Here is a 22784-nt window from a genome sequence, read left to right as displayed (position 1 = left end):
ATGCAGAGAGCAGGCTTGCTGCCACATCTGGGAAATCTGATACCACAGTCAGGAGGTCTCTGGGTTGAGCCACATGCTGTACTAAGAATGAAAATCTAAGTCCCAAGGGAGTATCATCTGAAACCCACCTTTAGAAGTTCACAGTTTTCCATAGGTACACTTCCACAGCAGTATAACAGCACTGAGAAAAATCCCCCAGTAAACCACACTGGCCTCAAAAGTGTGTACACATTAGAATTTTCTTTTTGAGTGATGTTTCTTTAGTTAGAGATTATCTTGATGTCAGTTTAGCTGAGCATGTCTGCTTTGTACATCAGCAACTGGTAAAAATTCTGAGCATTCCTGGCTTCTGCAAAGGAGGAAGAACCTGAAGACACTGAAAGTAGGGCAGTGACTAAGTATCTGAATAATGCAAGACACATTAAAACATAACTGACATACAGCAATTACAGTAAAGCTATTCATTACCCACTGTTTGGAGGCAACAAATTCTTCCTTAATTGTATGCACAAGATGTAAACTTTCCATCAAGTTCAGCCAAGTTTGTTGTTCTGTGTTTCACTGCTATTGTTTCAAATAAAAAGAAGAAATACAATACAATCAGGTTTCCAGCAAACCATAAATTGAGATCTATAGAAGTGAAGCCACCCCAAACAGTTGTTTTCACACAGTCTGTGTATCCAGCACACCCAGACTCCATTGGACCAAATACACTGGAATCTTACACAGAAAACAAGACATGTTTATAGGGAGGATATACAGAGATTTATTTAATCAGGTTTATTATTTACAGTTGAGATCACTTTCACATACCACTTTGCTACTCTACATGGCTACATTGTTTCCAAACCAATTGAAGGGCTACAGTCTAACAGTTCACTCAACACATAAAACGCTCTTCATAGAAAAATGAAATATTTCATTATAGAACAGTAGTGCATACATTATACTCCCAAAAAGCCAGCTTGTATTTTAAACCACTAATGTCTGAAAGACTGGATCTCTGAAGGTTAAAATTGCAGTCACATAATCCTAAAATTGATTATTTTTTTCCCCTACAATTTCTTTACATATAAAGTGTACTGGACTTAAGTGTTTTTTTCTTTTTTAAAAGTGACACTGGTGAGGGGCAAGATTAAAACATTTTTTCTTCTCAAATTAAATACAGCTGGCTTCCTTTGTACAACTTTGGCCAGAAAAGTTCCATGTAGTGAAGGTTTAAGACTTCCTCTCTCTATATGCAAGAATCAGCCAGTTAATGCTTAGAGGTAATCTACCAAAGTAGGCACACATCCTTTGACTTTCATATCAACCAAATTACACTTAACTTGCAAATGGTTCTGAAATTAGAAAGTTTACTAGCATACTAAAACATTTAGATACATGAATAGCTGGCTAAAACAGTGAAAGTCACAGGTAATTGTATGGGTTTGTGTAAAGCTGTTGTTTTGCCCGTCACCAGTGCACAGTGCGGCTGCCCTCATGTCTGAAAGGTGTGCTTGGACTAAGCTTGGGGCAAGAAAGCTGTGGAAGTAAACCTGGCCCGTTCACCTTCCAGGGAAGTGGGGAAGATTGAACTGCATGTTGGAATTCTCTTCTAGGCATAGGTTCCACCAGCAATGAGTAGCTCGTAGGCAGGATCCCGACTCCTCCTACATAGGACTATACAGGCACACAACATGCCCAGAAGCTGGAGAGAAAAAAGAGAGAACAAGCTTGAGAACAAGGGAGATGCTTCAAGAGACTCAGCCCCAGCACAGGCTGCCAGCATGCTTCGAGACTGTAACTAACAATGGCAACAAACCACCGCTCCTGAAAGAGCCTTGTCTCCTGCTGCCAACGCCCAGGGCCACAGACTTCAGCCTCATTTTCTTATGAGATTACCTGGACAAGACTTTTAAGACTTTCTTCTGGTCAGCCACTTGTATTCTGCCTCAGTGATTCAGATGGAAGAAACTCCTAATGTTTTTTAATGAAGGTACAGATTTTTTCGATGCTGTATCTGGTATTTCAAGTGCAAATTCAAGTGCAATTCAAATGCATCAGCTTAACTGCTATGCTGAGAATGGGCTTTTGAAAGAGATTTCATAGAGCTACTTCTCCGTGAACATGTCATATTAGAAAGCTTAAATCTAAGGCAAATAATGCACTTTTAGACATGTTAAAATTCACAGCACCACAACTGTGCTGGCATGCTTACCAGGATTTAGGGTATGATTGCCCTGTGTCCACTTATAAGACTTAAACCACATGAATAATCAGGGATACAGGGCGTGGCATTTTAAAGAAGTTGCATGTTTACTGAAGGTAGAATAAGACTGTAGCAACTAAAAAATAGCAGGTACAGTGTTGTGTTTTGTGGTTTACAATAACTGGCAATAGCTTCTAGTAAAGTATGAGATTGTATTGCCTTGGTTGTATGCATGGAAGTTGATTCACAGATGCAAATACTTCAGGAGGCTCCTGTCCCATCTCTGGATTATAAAGCACTCTGAACACAACTCGATTTCTTAAAGAGCCCACTCCAAAAATACACCACAAAAACAAAAACCCCTCAGACAGAAAGCAAACTAGAATGAAATGGGTGAGCAGACAAGTGTAGATCTTCCTCTCTGATACAGCAAAAGCCCAGTGAAAGTAGTACTGGGACAAAAGGAGAATTACTGACTTTTTAAAAATACCAATGCAAAAAAGGCCAATGCAAACATGAGATGTGTAACATGTTTTAAAACTAAATGATGGTACATACAATATAGTAGTCCAGTCTGCTGAAAGACTGAAAATGTTTAAAAATCCTAAATCTATATAGGCAGTGGTTAGGAAGAGGCATAATGAAATTCCACTATGAGCTTTTAATTTCCTGGAAAGGAACAAACTGTAAAGATCAATACTCTGCTTTGTCTGCAGTGCATTATCAGCTTTGGATCTATAGCAGAAAGCAGCTCAGGTTAAAAAAGCATATGAGAGTAACAAAGTATGGTACTTCAGCTGTTGTTAAAAACAGCACCTTTCTGCACTCAGGTGATTGCAGCTCACAGACTGACTCCTAAATATATTATCACAGAATCATGAAATGGTTTGGGTTGGGACAGACCTTTAAGAGCCATCCAGTCAAGCCCTTCTGCAATAAGCAGGGACATCAACTACATCAGGGTGCTTGGGTTCATAAATTTGTGTCAGAGCAAGAGGAAACAAGTCACATGGGAGAATGACTTGTCACGGACACAGCCCTGCTCAGTGAGAAGGGAATATCTACAATTAAACCCACTTCAATTAGACTTGTAAAACAGAGTTTATGCAAGTTGCCAGTGGCTACAGAACTCTCAAGAAGGCTCACAGCCTGCACGTACAAAAACTTCTCTGCTGTTCAAAGCCAGGATAAAATGGGAAGTGTGATGCAGAACAACACCTCCTTCAGTCCTTCGCTAGAATTCATTCTAGCCATGTACATCAAATGAATAAAAGCAGATCCAGCACACTTACAGCTATTTACACAAAGACAGCCCTGTTCAATGACTCCCTGGAGATATTTAATTTATACAGTTATGTGAAATCTCAAACATTCAGGTACTACAGTAAAACCTCATGCAATTAATTTCTAAGATACTATTTAAACCATTTATATCCTTTAGGAGGTTTCTGAGCATATTCCCAGAATTCACTATAAACAAAGAAGTGACTCGCATATCTCCACATTCTCTACAGGCATTATTTATTATGTCATTAAAAAAGTGCTAGCACCTCTAAACATTTCCAGGCGTTTGAGTCTGTTTCTCTTTGGTTGCTATTTAATATTGTGAACTGCTATTTTAGAAATCTGACTTGAGGAAGGATCCATGCATCCTCCTCTTCAACAGCATTCAGGGAAGTTTAGACACCTCCTGCATTCAGGAGGTTTGTTTAGTTTTTTTATTAATTTTGGTTTTAAATTTGTCTGCTAGCAATAACTACATTCAATCTTTCCTCAAACCTATTTTGTCTAAAAATTCACTGCCTGTATATACAGGTGCCCTTTGTAAATGATCACCAGCCATAAAAAGCTGTGTCTTTGCTCCCTATCTATTAATAGTTCTGTGCTGTCACTGTGGCTGGGGCCAGGGAATTATTGCACACTGGAAGATCCCCATGGTAACTGAAACATGAACATACCAAAAATTGCTTCTATGCAGAAAAGACTAAGTTGTCAATAAATTTCAAGCCTTGCACAAATACTCTAAGTCTTTTAATTTTAAAGCAATTACTGAAGGTTAAATTTGTTGACTATAGGCTATCAGAGGTAATGAACTTTGAACAGCCTCATTGCATAACAAAATAATCTGTTCAGAGGAAGCTGTGCAGCCAGCATAGGGAAGGTAGCAAAATTCCAAAATGGTAAAAAAACCCATAATTATTCCTCTAAGGTTACAGGGTATGACCCAAGTTGCAGCCATGTGCTGAAGTTTACATTCTATCTCTCTCTCAGTTAGCCCACAGACCATTTTGCTGAGAACTGAGCCAAGTACATACTTGAATTCCATATGGCAAAGACAAAGATGTCAGAACTTTTGTCTCAAATTTCAGGAGATCAATAATAGAACATTTTGAACAGAAGGGTGCAAGCAGCCACACTGCCATTGCAAGCATGTGTCAAACTCTGGGCCAGGGCCAGAAAGGATTCTGACTGTGCTGCATTTTGGGGCAGGCCTGCTCATCAACCCACAAAGTCCAGAACTAAGAATAATGCCTCCTCTTGGGATTCTCCTCAGCCAGTGTCATCAGATACACTTTTTTCCTGACATAAAAAAATTTTGTCACAGTAACTATGGTTGTGGTAAGACATCAATTTTCAGTACACAAATACGTTTCATTGTTCAAGCAGACCAAGAATTGCTTTAACAACCAAAGTTTTAAGGAAGACAAAACTATACCTTCCCTTCAGGAGACTGAGCACAGATCTCACCAAATTTGAAGTTCCACAGCTGAAGTAGTCTGGGTCTGAACAGTTCAACATGACTGTATACAGTACTAGGAGTACATCCTTGTAACGTTGAAATACAAAGGGAACCCTCTTTTCACAAGACTGTTTGCAAAAGATTTACCTTCAAACATACAATCTGGTTCAAAAGCTGCTTTTGAAAACGAAAGTGCTTCAATTGTCAGGCTTGACAGGTATTTTCTGAATTCAAATGCTATTAAGAGCACTAAAGTAACTTTGAAATTAGTTTTTAAGTCTCCTGGGATTCAGCACTACATGGCTCAGAGACCATACCATAGGCACAGTCTGAAAATAATGTCATTAATGTACTAAGTCTGCCAGTTGATGAGCATCCAGAATTTCAATTTTACAAATATGTTTGGGAGACAGTTCTAGTCATTTTTTAATAAATACTAATACATACATGAGTTTATTTCCTCAGTTACCTTTCTATGACCAGGGTAACTGTAACGAGGTTCATGGAAGGGTCTCCAGTTTAGAGCCTCTTTATGTCCAAAACCCAAGAAATCTTCAAGACACAGAGCAAAGCCCAGTTGCACACGAGCAGAGCACACTATCAAAAACCTTGGGTTTTGATATCTCCTGAGTGGTCCTGATATTATTTGTACACCATGAACCACAATTAAGATAATGTACCTCTAAAACAGTATGAAAAATGAGTCGTTTAAAAGTTGGAAATTAAACACTATGCAAAATCTTCCAAGTGTTCAATGCCATCACAGGACACTTATGATACTTAATACCAAGATGATTAAGTTTCCACAAAATAATTTACCATTTACATCAGAGTGGATTACTGCATAGAACACTGACTGTTCAGCTCTAACAGAACATATATGCCATAGCAGTGGGAAGTTCTGTGTTAAAAGGTACTATCTGTATGTGCATACCTGTAATTACTGTACTGCAGTTGAGATCTAATTTGAAAGAAGTTAACAAATAAAGAGCATTCTCTTACCTGAATAGCAGCAAATGCTAGTGCTGCCCAGATGACATACATCATGATCTCCTGAAGCTTCTTTACAACCAGAGCCTCACACCCCTGAAACAAGTAGGCTTCTTATGTATCAATCTGGCAATCATATTTAGACACACCAAAAAAACCCCAAAAGCATCACACAGAGCAGAAAGATAATGCTAATACTAAAAAAATTAATTACATGAAAATTACTCACAGATGAAAAGAGGAGAGAGAAGAATAACCACATCTACTTTCTGTTAAAGCAAATGCACCCAAGATTTGGTTTCTCCCAAAGAAAATGAATTGTGGCTGTGTCAGTTCATGTTGTGGCTGCCTTACCTCTGAATAAAGGTCCATGGGGCGGGTCAAACTGCCAGTGCAATTGCTGAGGGCTGCTTTGCAACAGCTGAGGGGCACACTGTTGTTTTTAGTTTGTTTGAACCAGATAGTATTCTCCCAGTCTGAATAGTTATGGATCCCACAGCAGCGCAGCTGGAAAATCAGACAGGTAAAGAATTCAATTCTAACTGCAAGACCAAGAGGACAGGTATATTATGTTCCACTGCAGAAAAATACTTAAGTACTACATATTTGAGTACAAGCACAGATTGAGATAGCTAATTATATAAAAATGTATCTCCCTGTCAGCAATAGTATTAATTTTAACAAAGCCATTAGTTGTCCATTTAGCAATTTCCTAGAGTTGTCAGAGTGGAGGAAGGACATGTACACAAACAGCAGAGCAGCAGCCTCTGTGTTTTAAGGACAGAAAGGAGTGGAAAACTGGCCCACATCTCGCCGTCTCACCTGCCTCTGTACATAGTCAATAGCACGACTGGCTGCATCAGGATTGGTCCCATTGTATCGGTTGTACACTTTCTGAATGCTGTGATCAACTTCATCCTCTACCTAGGAGGGGAAGGAAAGCAGCTGCATCAGCTCACCAGAAAAACAGGCACACGTTAGGTAACATTATTTTGCTTCCAGTTACAGCATTTCAGGAAACCAAGGTAGCTCCCCATCACCTGAAATCAGCATAATTCAGTGGTACAGCTTCCTAAAGTTCGACCCTGACTTTTGCTAAGATGTTGCCACCTTACAGCTACAGAAGAAGGAAAATCCAGGCAGCTACCTTCCAGATCTTAGGCAAAGCTACTTTGCCTGCCTCTCAGAAAAGAAACACGCTTTTCCTGTGACGGTGTGGTAGAGATTTCATGAAGTTAAGGCTGTCTGTGAGAACATGCACTCACCTCTCTACTTCAAGGTTCCAAACAAAAACCATTATAACCATCTGGGCAAACTCATTCCCCTTGGGACTACGAGGATATCGTGATCAAAAGGTACTAAGTCATACCACCCACTCTTCTGGTTGAAGAACAGGTAAATAAATTCTCAAAGATGCCTTCTGGCTGACCCTACAGTGACCAGGCTGTCTGTTCAGCCCTAGTCTCCCAGGGCTTCTCAAGGAACACCAAGGGCAGCACATTGTGCATAGCAACATTTACTGCAGTAGGTCTTAGAAATACTGCAACTGAGTCAAGATGCTGTCAAGTGCACGTGTTAGAAATGGATGCCACTCTAGAACCATCACTTGTCCCCTCAAAAGGCATTCTATGATGCCTGGCTTGGAGGAAATCTTACTAGAACCTTTTAAGTACTATATTTTACTGTAAACTATTACTTAAACAATACAAAGTTTAGTGCAGATAAACATTTGTGCAATTTTAAGATTAGCTCTGATTTGATTTTTTTCTATCACCTTCAGCAGGAATTATGTGCAAGGAATGCAATTTTAGGACTGAGGACTAAGCATGCATATTCTTCAGATTTGCAAGCTACAGTAGGAAGATCTTGTCAACACATCATTCCTTTAAATACTTCAATGGAAGATTTTTCTGCAGCAATACCACAAGCTGAATTTCACCACCACCCCCTCCTCAAGAATGCTGCCTATTTCAAGATAGATATGCATAAAGTCAATGTAGCCTGGACAGGCAACTTGTTTCAGACCAGTTTAAAAGCAATTGTTTGATGATTTAATTTGATTCACAACTCCAACTCAAAACAGCTGTTCAATTTGCCATATATATTTTAAAATAATTTATTTCAGTGCTTGTGCATCATTTGGCTTGCAGTTCAATCAGGGCAACATTATGCCTGAAATCCATGCAAACTCCCTAAAATCCAAAGATAAATCACTAGCTCTAGTTAACTGGCAGGTTTAGTGAAAAATGAATAGAGTGAACCCCTCCACCCAGAAGAAAAAAAGCCTGCAGGTCCTCAAACAACCAAGCCTTTTATTCCCTACTGGCACTTCCAAAAAGTCTGACTTTTCCAGCTAAGGACCAATGCTGGGAGGCTCTGCAGCAGCTCAGCCCATCTGAGCAGGGCCTGGGCACGTTTCACAGGGCTCTGAAAAAGTCTGAATAGGATCAACAATGGGTTTACAGAGGGATGCTGGAAAATTAAGCAATTTTCAGATCAATAATGGTATCTTAAGAGAGCACAGTGCCACTTCCTTGAGGCATTATGCCCAATGTTACAACTGCTATGACTTTAATCTTTCCTTTTGTTTGCAAGTTTGTATGGTGAACACAAAGTACTTCTAACATGATTCAGGTGCCTTTAGAAAAACCAAAACAAGGCTCCCACAGATGTATATACATACCACGTCAGAAACAACCGACCAAAATTAACAAAGCATAAAGCTGACTTATTTATCCTGGCAAAAATAATCAGAAGGCTAAGCAGACTTCCTCTCCCAGCTCACTGGTAATAAATTTATTTGTTTATTTCTGTAACACTTGAAACCGTAGTTTAAGATGCTAGACACTGCAGGGTACTAGAAAATTGCCATCTTTACTAGCAAAACCTGTCTGTCTTTTCCAAAGATTTAAGGCTCAGTTTTCAAATACTGACTTCCACAAACAGCTTAACAGGCTGCCACCAAAACCAGACAACCTTCCCTCTTCTCCCAAGCTCTGGCCCTGCATTACCTCCTGCAGTGAATACTGCATGACAGCAAACCAAAAAAAGAGAAGGAACAGGAACACACAGCTGGGCAAGGCAGATGCATGAATCTGCTGTGCATACTGCTCACTGAAAAAGAGCAAGTCCCTTCAAGATGGGAACATGGAAGACAGTGAGATGACTATGCATAGTCCAGATCAGATCCATGCTAATTCCTGCACATATTGAAGTATTCCTCTGCAAGTACTGAAACAGAAGGAAACCACTGAGATCACATGTAAGAACCCACTTCCTACTCCCCTGGAATTGTAGTGCTTTCCTCAGTGGCTTCTAAGGTCTACTTCCACTACAAACTTAAGAATCCCCAATGATCATCTCAGTTCACTGCCAAGATACCAGAAATCAAATGCAAAGCATGAGAAAAACATATTCTGAGTTCAAGCACGGCCAGTAGAGCACTTCTGTTGAAGCAGCCTCTTCTAAGTGTTATGCACCAGGTCTGTAACACAAACACTTCAAGGTCCTGTGGTCAGCTGCTTACTCCAAGCAGCATTCCCTGGAGCCCAAGCAAAAACACCACTTTTACTTCCAAGCTGGCTCCCCGTTTGTTCCAGGATAGCAGGAGAAAGCAAGGAGGAGAGAATGCTGAACCTGTGTTGTTCACAAAAGGCCAAAGAGACAACAGCACTGTAATTCAGCCTACTGGTAAGATATCTCCGAGTGTCCTACACTACAAACATGCTCCACATCACAGCTAAAATGCCTTCTCTGGTCTTTTTTTTCCCCCAGAATTTAGATACAGACATATCAAAAGCTAGTAAACCGTGCAGGTTAGAAATTTCTTCAAGTTACATTGCAGCATCTCTAATACCATGCAATATCTTTCCAACATGTATTATGCTGGAAGAAACACATCTGATTTCATTCTCCTGGTCCTGTTTCTTAATTCCATTAAATAAACAGTGGGAAAAGTTGCAATTTGTTTAGCTATAATCCCTGTCAACAACCTGAGTAATGCTAGAAAGCATACATTAACACATTCAATCTATTTCATTTTATCATTAAGCAGCGTTAGTTTGCACATCAAAACACAGGACAACATTGAAGTTATTGCCTATCAAAAAAAATATGCCCTATGTTCAAATATTGTGTAGCCTCAATCATTCACAAAGTCAAAGCATAAACAAATTAGAAGACCATCTGGAAAATGTAAAGGTATCAATTGCTGTGACTCCCTTCTCCTGTTTAACTGTTAATGATGTGTTCCAGGTAATTTTTTGCCTACAAGATAGCTCTCTGCATTCATGTTCTAAATTTTAAAGTACTGGTATCACAAATTAATCCACTCAGGTGTCTGATTTTAATCCCTTAACAAACACCCATTAACAGTTCTACACAATCAAACACAGTAAAGATTACACTTCTGTATTATGGTCAGAATCCACAACAAAATATTACTGAAACTGAGTAGATCTTACCTTTGCTCTGTAAATGTATCCAAGAACCACGACCACAACTTCGGTGATAAAAACCAAGAGCAAGATGATCACAAACTGCAAAATACAATCAAAAGTGTTTGTGCCAAGAGTTTCATTCATTTGCCTAATCAAAGGCTCCACACAGATTTTTCTATTTAAAGTTATTTTTGCCTCAAGGTTTTGATTTAACAGATAATTTAATGCAGGCACTTAAATTGACCAGATGAGCCCAGAATTCATTCAAGAAACTTTAGTCTTCACAGCTTCACCAAGTAATAAGAAGCTGCCCAGTCAGGCAAGTCCAGCTGTCATTAGCACTGAAAATGCCATACTGCAGGTCTTTAATCAAGTGTTTCTTTCAATCTTCTTTGCTAGATAAATAGGAATGTCCCATCAGAGAGGCTACCCAGGCAGTTACTTAGAGTGGTAGATGGACTAAGGGAATGTTTCTTAAGATTAAGCTCTGTAACAACTGAGCTGGAAAAGACAGCAAGCTATGCATTTGTCTTGCTATATTTAAGAGCACCTTTAAAAGAAGTCTACACAGCACTTAACAAAAGAAGCCCCAAACCCTCCTGTGGGGACAATTCAAATACCAGCCTCTCCTCTTCTCTACCTAGTTTTCAAGCTAAAATTACAGGTCAAATACTTAGAAACACAGGGCATAAAATACTGCAAACCAAGTGCTCCAAGTAAGCCATGAAGAAAATAATCAAGCATTATGACAACCCTAGTTAACCCTGATGCAAGACACTTAAAGCAAGAAGGCTCCTGAATCACTTTTCTGTCCAATTCAGCTTTTCAACCACAACAGATAAAATTGAGATTTAAAAACTGTTATGACTTAATCATATGGTTTTACACTTTTTAATGAGATTGCCACAGTTCTAAAAAAGGTAAAACTGAGATGCCTTCTGCTGCTACAACTGTTTAATTTAACACCTTTATTCAGAACAGAAAGTTGAAATAAGACGTTCCTAAAAAAATTAAGCAGATAACTTTTAAGGCCATAAAGAAAAAAACTTCAAGTACTATTTTAGGAGTTTATTAAGAGAGAAGGCAGCCAAACCTACACCAGGCCAAGACACTGTAGGAGCTGAGCACTCACCGTAGCCAGGCCACAGCGACTCTCTCGAATGGTAGCGCAGCACCCAATCAGTCCAATAATAAAAAGCAGCGTTCCCACAGCTATGATGATAACAGCTGGAATGAGTGTGTAGACATCTTCAAAGAAGTGATCATAGTCATCATATGTGATGAACACATAGGCTCCCACGTAGCACAGGATGCCTGCTGCTGCCTGCAACAGGCACAAAAACAGGGTAAGTTCCTTGGAACACCAAGCCCGTCCTTCAGCAAGGTAACAATTATTTTAACAAACACCATAAAGTAGTGCTCCTCAAAAATTTTGCCAGTTACTGTCTATGACTTACTGTTACAATAAAATAGGTGTACTCATTGTGAACTTCAACCTCTGCCAGGGAAAGATGAACTGCTAGAAACAACAGCATTTCTGAAGAGTTCACAGCACTGTAAGAATCTGATTCCAACCAGAAAGCAGGCAGAAATAAATACAAACCACCATCTACTAAAAGGCAGAAGCAAATACCTACAGAAATGTACCACAAACTTGCAAAATTGAAGTTCTCAGAAGGATTGTTTAAAAAGGATAATCTAGTACCACAAACAGTAAACTTGAAATTACTGCAAAATAAACCTTGTAGGACAAATCTGCAACTATCCATATTTAAACAGTAAGACACAGCTCTCACATGTGTCTGCCACGACCTTGCCTCCCTCCCAGTTACAACGATCCCAACACATCAATACCTCCATTATCTTTAAGCTGAGCAGAGCTAGTGAGAGACAACTGTTGCTTGAGGAGCCAACTAACACATTTATTTTTAAATATAAGGGCCTTATCAGTTTGTGCTTTATAAATGCCTTTCCTAACTGCCCTCACACTTGCTACAGAACGAAATAGCAATTTGCAATGATGGCCAATATAATCTGAATGTTTCAAGACAGGCTTTTCCAATGTCCCAGTACAAGGCCCAGCTAAAACAATGCACCCAGAAGATGCAATGGCTAGGCTAAGACCTGGGGAATTTCATCCTGCTGTGAAGGGTAGTGTCCCTATTACAAACCAACCGATACCCTGGACACAACAGCTCTCTCAGCTGGAAGGTGACACACTGCAGTTCCAGTCTGAGGGACAACACTGCAGGCTGCCTCCAGCCAATGCTCCCACTCACTGGCCTCACAACTCCCCCCTCCCTGCCAGTGAACAGGAGGGCAGACACAGATACAGCAGCTTCCAGCAGCTGTAATACTGCAAGGCTGGATTGTGCTGGTGCACAACCAGAGACTTAATCCATAATTCAGTCTAGCAGAACATCATTTAGCCCACCTGCCTGCACAAAGCAGGCTCAACAATGAGTTCAGACCAGGCTGCTCAAGAATTAGTCTCAAGCCTCGGAAGTCCTCCTTGGGAAGCCTGTTCAGTGTGGCACAGAACAAGACAAGCCACAAGACAAAAGGTATCCAGGATTTCAGCCCTGTTTGCCACTACATGCTAGATGTATTGCAACATTACTGCAACTCCTTTCTATAAAACAATAGCACACAACCACTACCAGAATATTACTTTATGTATGGAATATTCCCTGCAGCACTTTGTTACAGAAACACTATGTCAAAGAAAAAGATATTAAGAGCCAGCTCAAAAGTATCATCATCTTCATGGATCTCAGCAATACATTTGACCTCACCACCTCTTTTTCTGCAGCAGAAGTAATTGTGTACTCTGCAGGAATCTTAAAGGCATCCAGGAGGCTCACATTCATCCAATAAAAGGTGCTATGTACATATAAGGAGAGGGAAAACTGAAAATTCAGTAACAAAGACCAAGAGCAAGACATCTTTTCCAGACAAGAGCGAACAAGCTGTTGCAAAATCACCCCCTTGCACAGAAGATGTTGAAATGCTAATCCATCTGTACAAACCCTGCCATATTAGGTACAACATGGCAACATGCAGACACACACTTTCTGTACACAAAGCAAAGACTCAAAGTAGTGTCACTGAACAATGGAATTACATTAACTGTTGCCTAGCAATGAAGCATGTGAATGGCAGGCCAGTGATGTAATCCCCTATTTCTAAGAGTTAAAATGCTTGTTAGAAATATGGTATGTTACAAGGTAGCTGATGAAAAACCACAGCTGTGGTTGGCACCAGGCAAAGGATATATACCAAAAAGCTGAAATCAGAACCATTTGTGAACTCCTTTGTCCTTCTTTTGTTGTAATTTAACTGGCTTCCTCTTTAAGAAAAATCTGCATCATAAAATGCATAAGCACATGCATTTGAACAATGTATTTGAAGTAAAAGGAGTTTAGCCTTAAAAAAAAAGAAAAATCCAATCTGTCTACAGGTGTTATCTTTCCTTCCCTACTTCAAGAAACACATGCATTTTAAGAAACATTGCTTTTGCAGCCTTTAGACAGATTAAAAGCTGTCTGGTTTGAATACTTCATTAAATCCCTTCCACACATGGTACAAGAATGACTAATCATCCATGACAGCACTGGGCCTTAGGTTTTACTTCTGAACAATGTTGAGGAACTGGTGTTTCTGAAACAGACACTGCCTCTGTGATAAAGTGACCATACTCTTCAGAGCTACTGCTGCTACCTCTTCAACAAGTAATCTGCAGGGGGGAAGGTCCTGACAGCAGAGGTACCTGCTGGGGCTTGCACAAGGTTTAAAAGCCATGAAGATTAAAACTCCTTCCCCATGTATCACTGTTGAACACTGATTTTGGACAGGTGCAGGACTTAATCTATCACAGAACAATGAAAACAGCAACACTACCCGGATAGTTACCACATAAACAAGTTTGAGATGACCTCCCTTTTCCTTTCATATCACAACCACGGGACTGTTTATTTCAGCCTGCTCTAAACCAGCAAGGGGGAGGTCTCTGAAGTGCTTTAGCTGGGACAAGAAAAGTGCTTTTGAAGCAATCCTTTTTGCTCAACTTTTGACGATTTTATCTTACTACCTTCTGGCTTGCATCACTGGATGTGCATCTTAGGAGTGTCTAAGAGGAGTCACTTTGAGTGAAACTAAGGTACAGGTACAGTTCTTGTGCTGACTGCTCCGAGGTGTTCAGTCAATGGGACTGCACTGGCACCAGGTCCCTCCCTCTTCAGAGCTCAGCAGCTCCAACACGAGGTCCCAGCACAGCGTCATCCACTGATATAAATAACATAAACACTGTGACAGAGAGGGCAGTTTTAACCACACAAAGTGTGCAGTTTATGTTGACCAGGGCTGCACCAGTTAAATGCACATTTACTACCTGTTGCAAACCAAGTACAAAGTTGAATACATGTGTTTTTTAAAGAAAAAAAACCAAAAACAACTCCAAACCAACTGACTCTCCCCCACCTAAAACCAAACAACCCACCCCAAACCACCCAAAATAGTTCCATGTGCTCAAACCATCTATCTCAAAATAGGAATCATCTAAGGAACCCAAAGTCTCTACAGACATAAGGATAACTGAAAAAGTCATCAAATAATCTAGATCTCAGTGTTTACCATCCTGCAGAGTAAAGAGAAAATCTGCAAAGTCCGACCTTGCTCAAGTCCAAGACAAATGAATATACAGTTACTGTGTTTACAATCATGTATTTCCTATCATTAAATGGAAGCCAAATATATGAACTGCACACAGTTCAAACAAGTCTTTGATAAACAGGGCTTGAAGGAAGAATTCTCCAACTTAATCTGCTCAGTGCTCTGAATAGATGGCAGCATTTCCTGAATCTGTGCCAGGTAACATGCATGCTCTAGGGACATGACTGGTTACTCAGCATTCACACATCCTTTTACAGTTGTCTGCATCTAACTCGTAGTTCTGAGCCTAAAGCAGCACACTTATTTTAGGATGAATTAACCTTTAAAAACACTGATATAAAAGTACAGTCAATGAACACAGCCCATTGCAAAAGGCTTGAGCAAGTCAACATCCTTTTAATCAGAAGCAAGTTTCACAGACACGTAGATCTCTCACAGTTCAGAAAAGGATTGATTTTACTGCTTTGGCTGGAGCCTCTATGGAGTTATTAAAAGCTCAACAATTACACAAAGAACTGGAGGGAAAACTGGAAGATCCAATGACAAAACGATAAGCATCACTCAACACATTCTGGGAAAGCTCAGTTAAAAATCGAGGTGACAGCCTCTTTAAGCTCATGGCTACTTCACAAAGTCAGCTTTCACCTCCCACAGTCCCTGAGGTGTACAGGCTGTACTCTGGCCAGCTGCACCTTGAAACAGTTTCAGGGGTTCTGTTTGCTTGTTTGTTTTCCAAGTAGGCAGCAAACACACACCAATAACTGTTTTCATGTTTTCAGTAATGCTCACACGCTGCCACAGTTTGAAAGCCAAAATTGTGGCTACCTAAGATGATGAGTGCAGGATATTTAAACTTGTTCCACTGATCATTTATTTATCAACCATGGACACTGCAGCTTCATTTACAAGCAAAGTTTTCTTTACACTACCTAATAGTGTTACTGCCAAAGAAATCTGATCAACGCTACTTACATGTCCACACTTTTACTCTTCACCTTGCTATGGAATTTTCTTCACTTTGGGACCCTAACAGAACACACGGCAGAAGTTCTGGATTTCTTTTGTGGTACTGTTTCAATTAACTCTGCCAAAGAATAGTATTTGTCCCTTCAGAGTCTGTTTTATTCACTGTTTTAAGAAAAACACATACTCTCTGAACAAGAAAATTAAGGTAGCAGCAAAGTAGGAGAAATCTTCGGAGAAAACACACCTGATATTCAAGGTGTGAATGCTCCTATTAGACAAGAGGAGTATTTAACATTTTTGTTAAGGACACCTTCTTATGAATTCCTACTGCTGCCAACCTTGCCACTGCCAATTGGTAAATGTTGATAGCAACACAGACACCACTCTAAACCAATTATTCATTCCACTGTGGAAATATCTTTCAAGCATGGGATTGTTAACTGCACCCACTGATATATTCTGACAGACTACCTACATCATCTTTGATAAAAAGAACCTAAGGATAAAGTAAGAAAAAAGCCTTCTACACTAACAGACCCTCAGCTTTTCTGCCTGGATCCTGTTCTAAGACAATTTTCCCAACATGTCTATTGCTTTCCTCATGTTAAATGTGAGTGTATCTTCGTTCTCACTGCCTTTCTAGCACGTTTTTTAAAAAAGCAAAGCACATGTCTACTCCAGGCTGGATTTTTGAGAGTCTACAGTTATATCAGTTTCATCCTCTTTAATGGTTGCTTTTGTCTACGCATACCAACTCCTGAACATTTCCTATCCACAAGCAGGAACGTAGGTATTGTGGTCTGCCTCCAGATTTCTGGGCTTCTTGGAACAGTACCTGAATAAGTGGGTTTTTTCCCCACATTTCTCCATTTTTTGGCTTCTAGGGTACTTCTGATATTTTTGGTTCTTTCCAACACTAGAGTACTCATAGCCTGATTATTGTTATAAATAGAAGAGGATGACAAAAATTTGTAAGTCTTCCTTTTAGCTTTCTGTTCTTCAAAATTTATTTCCTTAACCTCAAAGGCCCAACAGGATCTCTATGGTGTTTATTTCTCTTACAGTTTTCCCAGCACTTCACTGCTGTGTAACTCTCCACTCCCCTCCCAAACAAACCCACACCCCTATTGATATCAATATCACACTTGGTATTTTCTCTGGTTCCTGAAACTGATGCATAACCAGCTTAGAACCCAGCGGTTTCCTGACACTCTTATCTTTGTCCTCAACAGTAATAATTTAACACTGAGCTATAACTGTCTTATAAAATCTTCTGGGAGAAGAAAGACAGCAATTCCGTTCAGCTCTGTAACACGGTTAAAACTATCTTTAAGACTTATAAAACAAGCAAGCCCTGTGAAATTCAAGCAAGCCCGACTGCTCTGTCTGTACTAGCCACATTCAGTTCTGCAGCACCGTGCCCGAACACCTCGCATTCAAAGGCTTTTCAGGCTAAAGCAAAAGGCTGAGCTAGGCTGCTTTTGCATTCAGCATTACATATTTAAAGCGCCACTAATTGCAAGATGCAGAGCATCTGAGTCTTCTACCCTTTAGAAGCCAAGGCAACAATAGAGCCATTCTTTTACACCATTTAGTCACCAGGGCTGTAACTTGAGCTGCTGCTCTGCTGTTCCCAGGTTCCTTGCTCTGCAGGAGAACAATGATGATCACTCCCTGCTTCCAAGTTCATCGGGTAAAGTGATAATACAATTGCCTTGTACTATTCAAAGGTATCACATTAGCTTTGCAACTTGGTTTTGTTAGGTATTAGACCTTTTAAGCTCAAGTTCAGATACTAAAAATCCTGAAAAATCCCAGGCAAAGACCTGAAACTCGTCCTGTAAGGAAACATGAATGACACACCATGTTGCTTAAAAGCACATCAAAGTATTTATAACTAACATTCAGGACCTGGCCCATGTTTGCTATCTGAAAATTCATATTCAAATATTGTAAGAAAAATCACTCAGAGGGCACAACACTTCAGAGTTTTAAATCTTGATTTTTTTAATGCACAGGATTCCAAACCAATATACAATCCTGAAGGATACACTCTCTTCACACTACCATAGTGGTAGAAGCAGAAAACATTACATTTCTACATCCAGAAACAACGGTCTTTGACAAAAGGGCCTTGGACAAGTAATCCCTGCAAAGTTACCTCTGGGATTATCCATCAATTACAGTCTTTGATCACCAAAGAACTCTCAAGAAATTTGTTTTAAAGTCCAGAGCAGTAACTATTTTCAAGCTCACAATAAACAGGAGGAATTACTGGGCTTATTGCTATGTGTAAGAGAAACTGAATGCTCATCTTCCTTTCTACTACTAAATTTGAATGAATTTTCCCATTGCTTCATTTTCTTTGTTTTTTTTCCTAGCAGAAATCCCTAAACATATTACACACACATTGACTGCTGCAGCTCCTCTGAAAAAATCCTCCATTTCCCCATACTCTGCACTATGGTGAGCACAGACCTGCAGAAAGTATTTGTGCTCTACAATTTCTCTAAACAATCATACCAAGCATGTTTTCTAACAGCTTAGTCAAATGAAATGTCAAAGTAATGATTTCAAGCCAGCTAAATACTACAAGAACAACTTAAACAGTTTGCCACTACTCAGTTGACGATATTGTAGCAGCAGAGCTCATTCCTTTTCTCAAGGAGAAGGACACGAAGGTGAAAGATAAAAACCTCAGCAAGCACAGGATATCTGGCACTATTTTAGCAGAGCAGGTTGTCAAAGCACATAGATTCCTTGGGAATATAAAATAGATTCCCTTTTCTGAAGCAAGACCCCATGGAACTCTGAATATTTTAGCATTCTCTCCTATGAACTAAACTAAGACTGAAAAAACTTCCTTAGTATTTTTGTCTTCATCTTCTCTTCACACTGGTTTCAACTGAATTATGCAAGTCACACCATGAAGCCTTAAATTAAGGGCACACAAATAAACACATTTGACAGCAGTATTTAGATATTTGTTCCAGGTAAATCTATTTCTTTCTCTTTCAAAATTATGCAGACCTTAACTTAGGAGGTGTCCTGAAGAACATGCTATTCTCAAATACCTTACTATAATTTTTTTCTTGCAATTAATCATTATCAACATGTCATCAAGGTAACAAAAAATCTTGCTAATTATGAAGATATATGTACTAGAAGTTACATTACTTTACTTCTAAGCTGTATTGCCTTTCACATCACAAGTACTTCCCATGCAATACCCCTCCTTAAAGGGCTCAGCATCCCCTAAATGAAGTCACCAGCTGAACAAATACAAAGTACTTCCCATGCAATACCCCTCCTTAAAGGGCTCAGCATCCATCCCCTAAATTAAGTCACCAGCTGAACAAATACGTCTTGGGCAAACTTAAGGCAAAGGTCAACTGAAGGACTGGCTTTCCTTTGCCATTTATCATACCAACCCAAAAATTAACTCACAGCAACGAGACACTAATAAACTATTAATCAGATCAGTACTCCCTGGTCTAATGAGGGCAAGTTTTACCTGATGCTTCATAGCAATGCATTTCTTGGTAAAGTATTTTTGATCTTCAATCTTCAAGTCTTTGACCAAAGTTTGAGTTTTACCCAAAACTCAAGCACGCCTTGCACACAAAATTTACACTCTGCTACTCTTTATGACTACCAGTCCTGATACTGTTTCCTTACAGAGCTGTATTTCAAAGGCAATATGGGCACTTGCAGAAGATGCACTCAATGCTTGCCCAACACCCCTGCAAATACAACTCAGCTGAACTGTGAAAATACCACACCAAAAATGTGGAAAGGTGAGTAAAGTCCATTCAGCTTTCTACATGATAAACTAGTACCTGCCCTGCTTTTAGACAGCTTTCACAGCCTATTTTCTTTAAGAAATAAAAATCCTGAAGTATTACTAACATGTAGGAAAGTATAATTAATGTAAGAATTTTACACAGCAGAAAGATGCTTTCACAAGACAATAAATGACTTTTTATAGTGTCAACAAAAATTTAACAAGTAGCACAAGACTCTTCAAAGTGAGATGAACTTGTGGAATTGCAATCAGTAGCTGTAGGTGGCAAGTGGTTGTCACCTGTCAGCAAGGTCTGATCTGCTACTTTCAGACTTGAAAGACATTTGTAAAAGTTAGAACCAAGACTTCAAAGTAAAACAAGTAAAACAATCTCTGCTATTTCTTCACAGCACTGATCACTTTCTGAACATCTCAGTCATTAGACAGATATAAAATCTCTCTGAGCATTCCCATCATCCCAAAAGTAACAGATCCATGTTATAACTTCCCAGAGGGGGAAGTTATAATCCACTGTGTAGTCAAAACTTGCTATTCCTACAGGTGACCATGAAGATAGTGATAACACACAAGAATGGTGCATGAAACCTTAAAGACAGTAAACTTACAAAAGCAATTAAAGGAGATTTCATAGTTACTTGACCAATTCTAGGCATTTGTCTACTGTCAAGTTTCAGGAAATCCCAATGATCTAATTACCAATATTGGAACTACAGTACGACAAGGAAAAGTTTCCTTTAACAGCACAGAAGCACTTCCACTGCCAACTAGAAGAGCACCAAATGTTAACATACACAGCTCAGTCAACAAATGAGCTATTGACTCTAGCTTGTGAAAGAAAGGAGCACCACTGATTTCTGTAACTCACTTTCAGAAAGCCTGCCTCATTCTACATGCAGCTGATGAGCTGCAAGGTTGCTCCAACACAAGCAACCCAGTCACTTATCTGCCAAAAAGCTATCAGCACATGCCGACTTCTTAGGCTGGAGGTGGCTTGCAGAATACAAGATTGATGACATTTTAACTTGACGTGAAGTACATCTTATCTAAATACTGTTGTGTTGCTGTTCTTCAAATACAGTCTGCCCATTTTAAATTAAGCCAAGTTTGTCCCAAAAGTAATCAAAAATTGTAAAGCACGAAGTTCAGCATTACACAAGATACCTTTGACCCCCACCACTGTATGAAATGAATAATTCCAAACTCCAACATGCAGCTAAATTACTAAATGCAGCAGACAACTAACAATACATATCACAAAGCTTCTGGAGCAGAGGAGAAACTGCACACAGAACTTGTGCTCATCTACTCCAAACAGAGCCTCGTCTATAACAGAACTACAGGAAAATCTACTTCAAGGTGCCATCAAGAAGGCGACCCACAAAAACTGTGTCCAGTCAAAAACTTTTAAGTACGACGTAGGAGTCGTTAAAGAGCTTTCAAAACGTCACTTGCAACTATGCATGAAACAAAAAGCCACACCCAACAAAGCAGATTCCAATCTTAGGCTGCACTAAGAGACTGATGTCACGACTTTTTACTTTAAAGATAAGAATGGAGCCTGTGCACCTCAGCCAGAATTACAAACTTCTAATCTGCACCACTTAAAGCCGAATGTGCCTCACCTTCACTGCTCCTCTCCCAGAAGAGCTGTATAGGCAAATGCCGGTAAGAATGGGCAGATATGCATTTTCCCTGAACGTGATTCATTTCCAGGCACCCTTAAGGAGCATTCCTTCGTAAAAATTCAGACAAGAACAGTCATTTTGTAAGGCTAGTAAGATTTCATATGACTTTCAATAATAAATGAAGCAGCTATATATAGCTATACTTTTATGGTCCAACAGCTTGCTACCCACTATTACGTTTTCGAAGATGTAATCTCTGAACAGCTGGGACAACAGATATTCTGTTCCTGGAGTTGGGATTAGAGCAGGAATAATGCAGTACCTAAATGCACAAAGGGAATGCTTGAAAATTTCACAAACTATTCTTTAATATGATTTGAGAGTTACGCTATTCTGACAAGCCAATTGTTAGAGTGAATACAATGCCAAGCTAGAGCCTGTATGTCCATCCTGGAAAAGGTCATTTACAGCAACCTACTGTCCCCCTTCTGTAAGCTTTTGTCTTACTGTCACTGTAGCCGTGGGAAGTTTCAGCGATGCATACATACTACAGTGTGGCTAGTGGAATACATGACGCATAAATACATGAAGATCTAATTCCACATTTCGCGTTACCAGCCGCAGGAGGAGAACGGCGCCCCGGAGTCCCGCGGAGCGCTCGGGATGTCCCGCCGCGGACAGCCCAACCCAGGGGGCCACGAGAGCGCCACGAAAATCAACAAATTGAACTGCCAGAGACCTCCAGAGACACGAGCAGCTCAATAATGCTAGAGAAAAAGGCTGTATGCGCTTACACAACAGCCTCTACCGAGAGCTCGTTAAACCTTCAAGGCCGGGTTCAGCTCCCCCCACCCTGGAAGTCGGGAGGAGGACTGCGAGGGAAGGGACTGCGCCAGCACCGACCGCCCACAGCCCGCGAAGGGGCTCGGAACGCCCGTTAGACATAAAGAGTTTAAATACGATCTGAACCCCTGCGGGGCGGCGGGGGGCAGGCTCCTGAGCGAGGCCCGCAGCGCTCTAGGGGCCAGGCTCCGACCTGGAACCCCGGAGCCGCCGTCTCTCGCGAGGCGCGGCCGGACTTACCCAGAAGATAAGGTTGAGGAAGACGAGGACGGTCTTGGAGGAGGTGATGCCGCACTGCCCCATGGCGCCGCAGAGCCCCGGCCCGGCCCCGCGTCCCTCAGCGCCGCCGCACGTGACCGCCCGGCCGCGCGGGCAGCTAAGATGGCGGCCGCTCGCGTCACGTGGCGCGAGGGGGCGGAGGCACCTAAGATGGCGAAGCGCTCCCCCTTAACGCGGTCCCGCCCTCAGGAGGTGTTGCGTCTCGGCGGCCCCGATGGCGCGTTGTTGTGAGGGG

General features: G+C 40.6%; 1 protein-coding gene across 1 annotated transcript; it reads right to left on the bottom strand.

Moving 5' to 3' along the window:
* Positions 1–746: 746 nt before the first annotated feature.
* On the bottom strand, positions 747–22667 carry TSPAN3 (tetraspanin 3). Its single transcript, XM_041427652.1, has 7 exons — positions 22511–22667; positions 11493–11684; positions 10385–10459; positions 6744–6845; positions 6276–6428; positions 5934–6017; positions 747–1690 (listed from the first exon to the last, which is right to left on the bottom strand). Exons 1-7 carry the CDS (start codon positions 22571–22573, stop codon positions 1598–1600), a joined length of 762 nt encoding a protein of 253 aa, XP_041283586.1. The 5' UTR covers positions 22574–22667; the 3' UTR covers positions 747–1597.
* Positions 22668–22784: the final 117 nt, after the last annotated feature.

The sequence above is a fragment of the Onychostruthus taczanowskii genome, unplaced genomic scaffold (assembly GCF_017590055.1).
Source record: "Onychostruthus taczanowskii isolate IOZ18803 unplaced genomic scaffold, ASM1759005v1 scaffold118, whole genome shotgun sequence".
Classification (NCBI taxonomy): domain Eukaryota; kingdom Metazoa; phylum Chordata; class Aves; order Passeriformes; family Passeridae; genus Onychostruthus; species Onychostruthus taczanowskii.
This window is presented reverse-complemented; position numbering and strand designations above follow the sequence as displayed.

What these genes read in the sequence shown, in the direction of transcription:
- TSPAN3 (XM_041427652.1), bottom strand. Translation starts at nt 22,573, where the DNA reads ATGGGGCAGTGCGGCATCACCTCCTCCAAGACCGTCCTCGTCTTCCTC. An exon ending in GATACATTTACAGAGCAAAG is followed by an intron (nt 6,846 to 10,384) that starts GTAAGATCTACT and finishes TTCCCCTCCTAG; the next exon opens with GTAGAGGATGAAGTTGATCA. An exon ending in TTGACTATGTACAGAGGCAG is followed by an intron (nt 6,429 to 6,743) that starts GTGAGACGGCGA and finishes CTGATTTTCCAG; the next exon opens with CTGCGCTGCTGTGGGATCCA.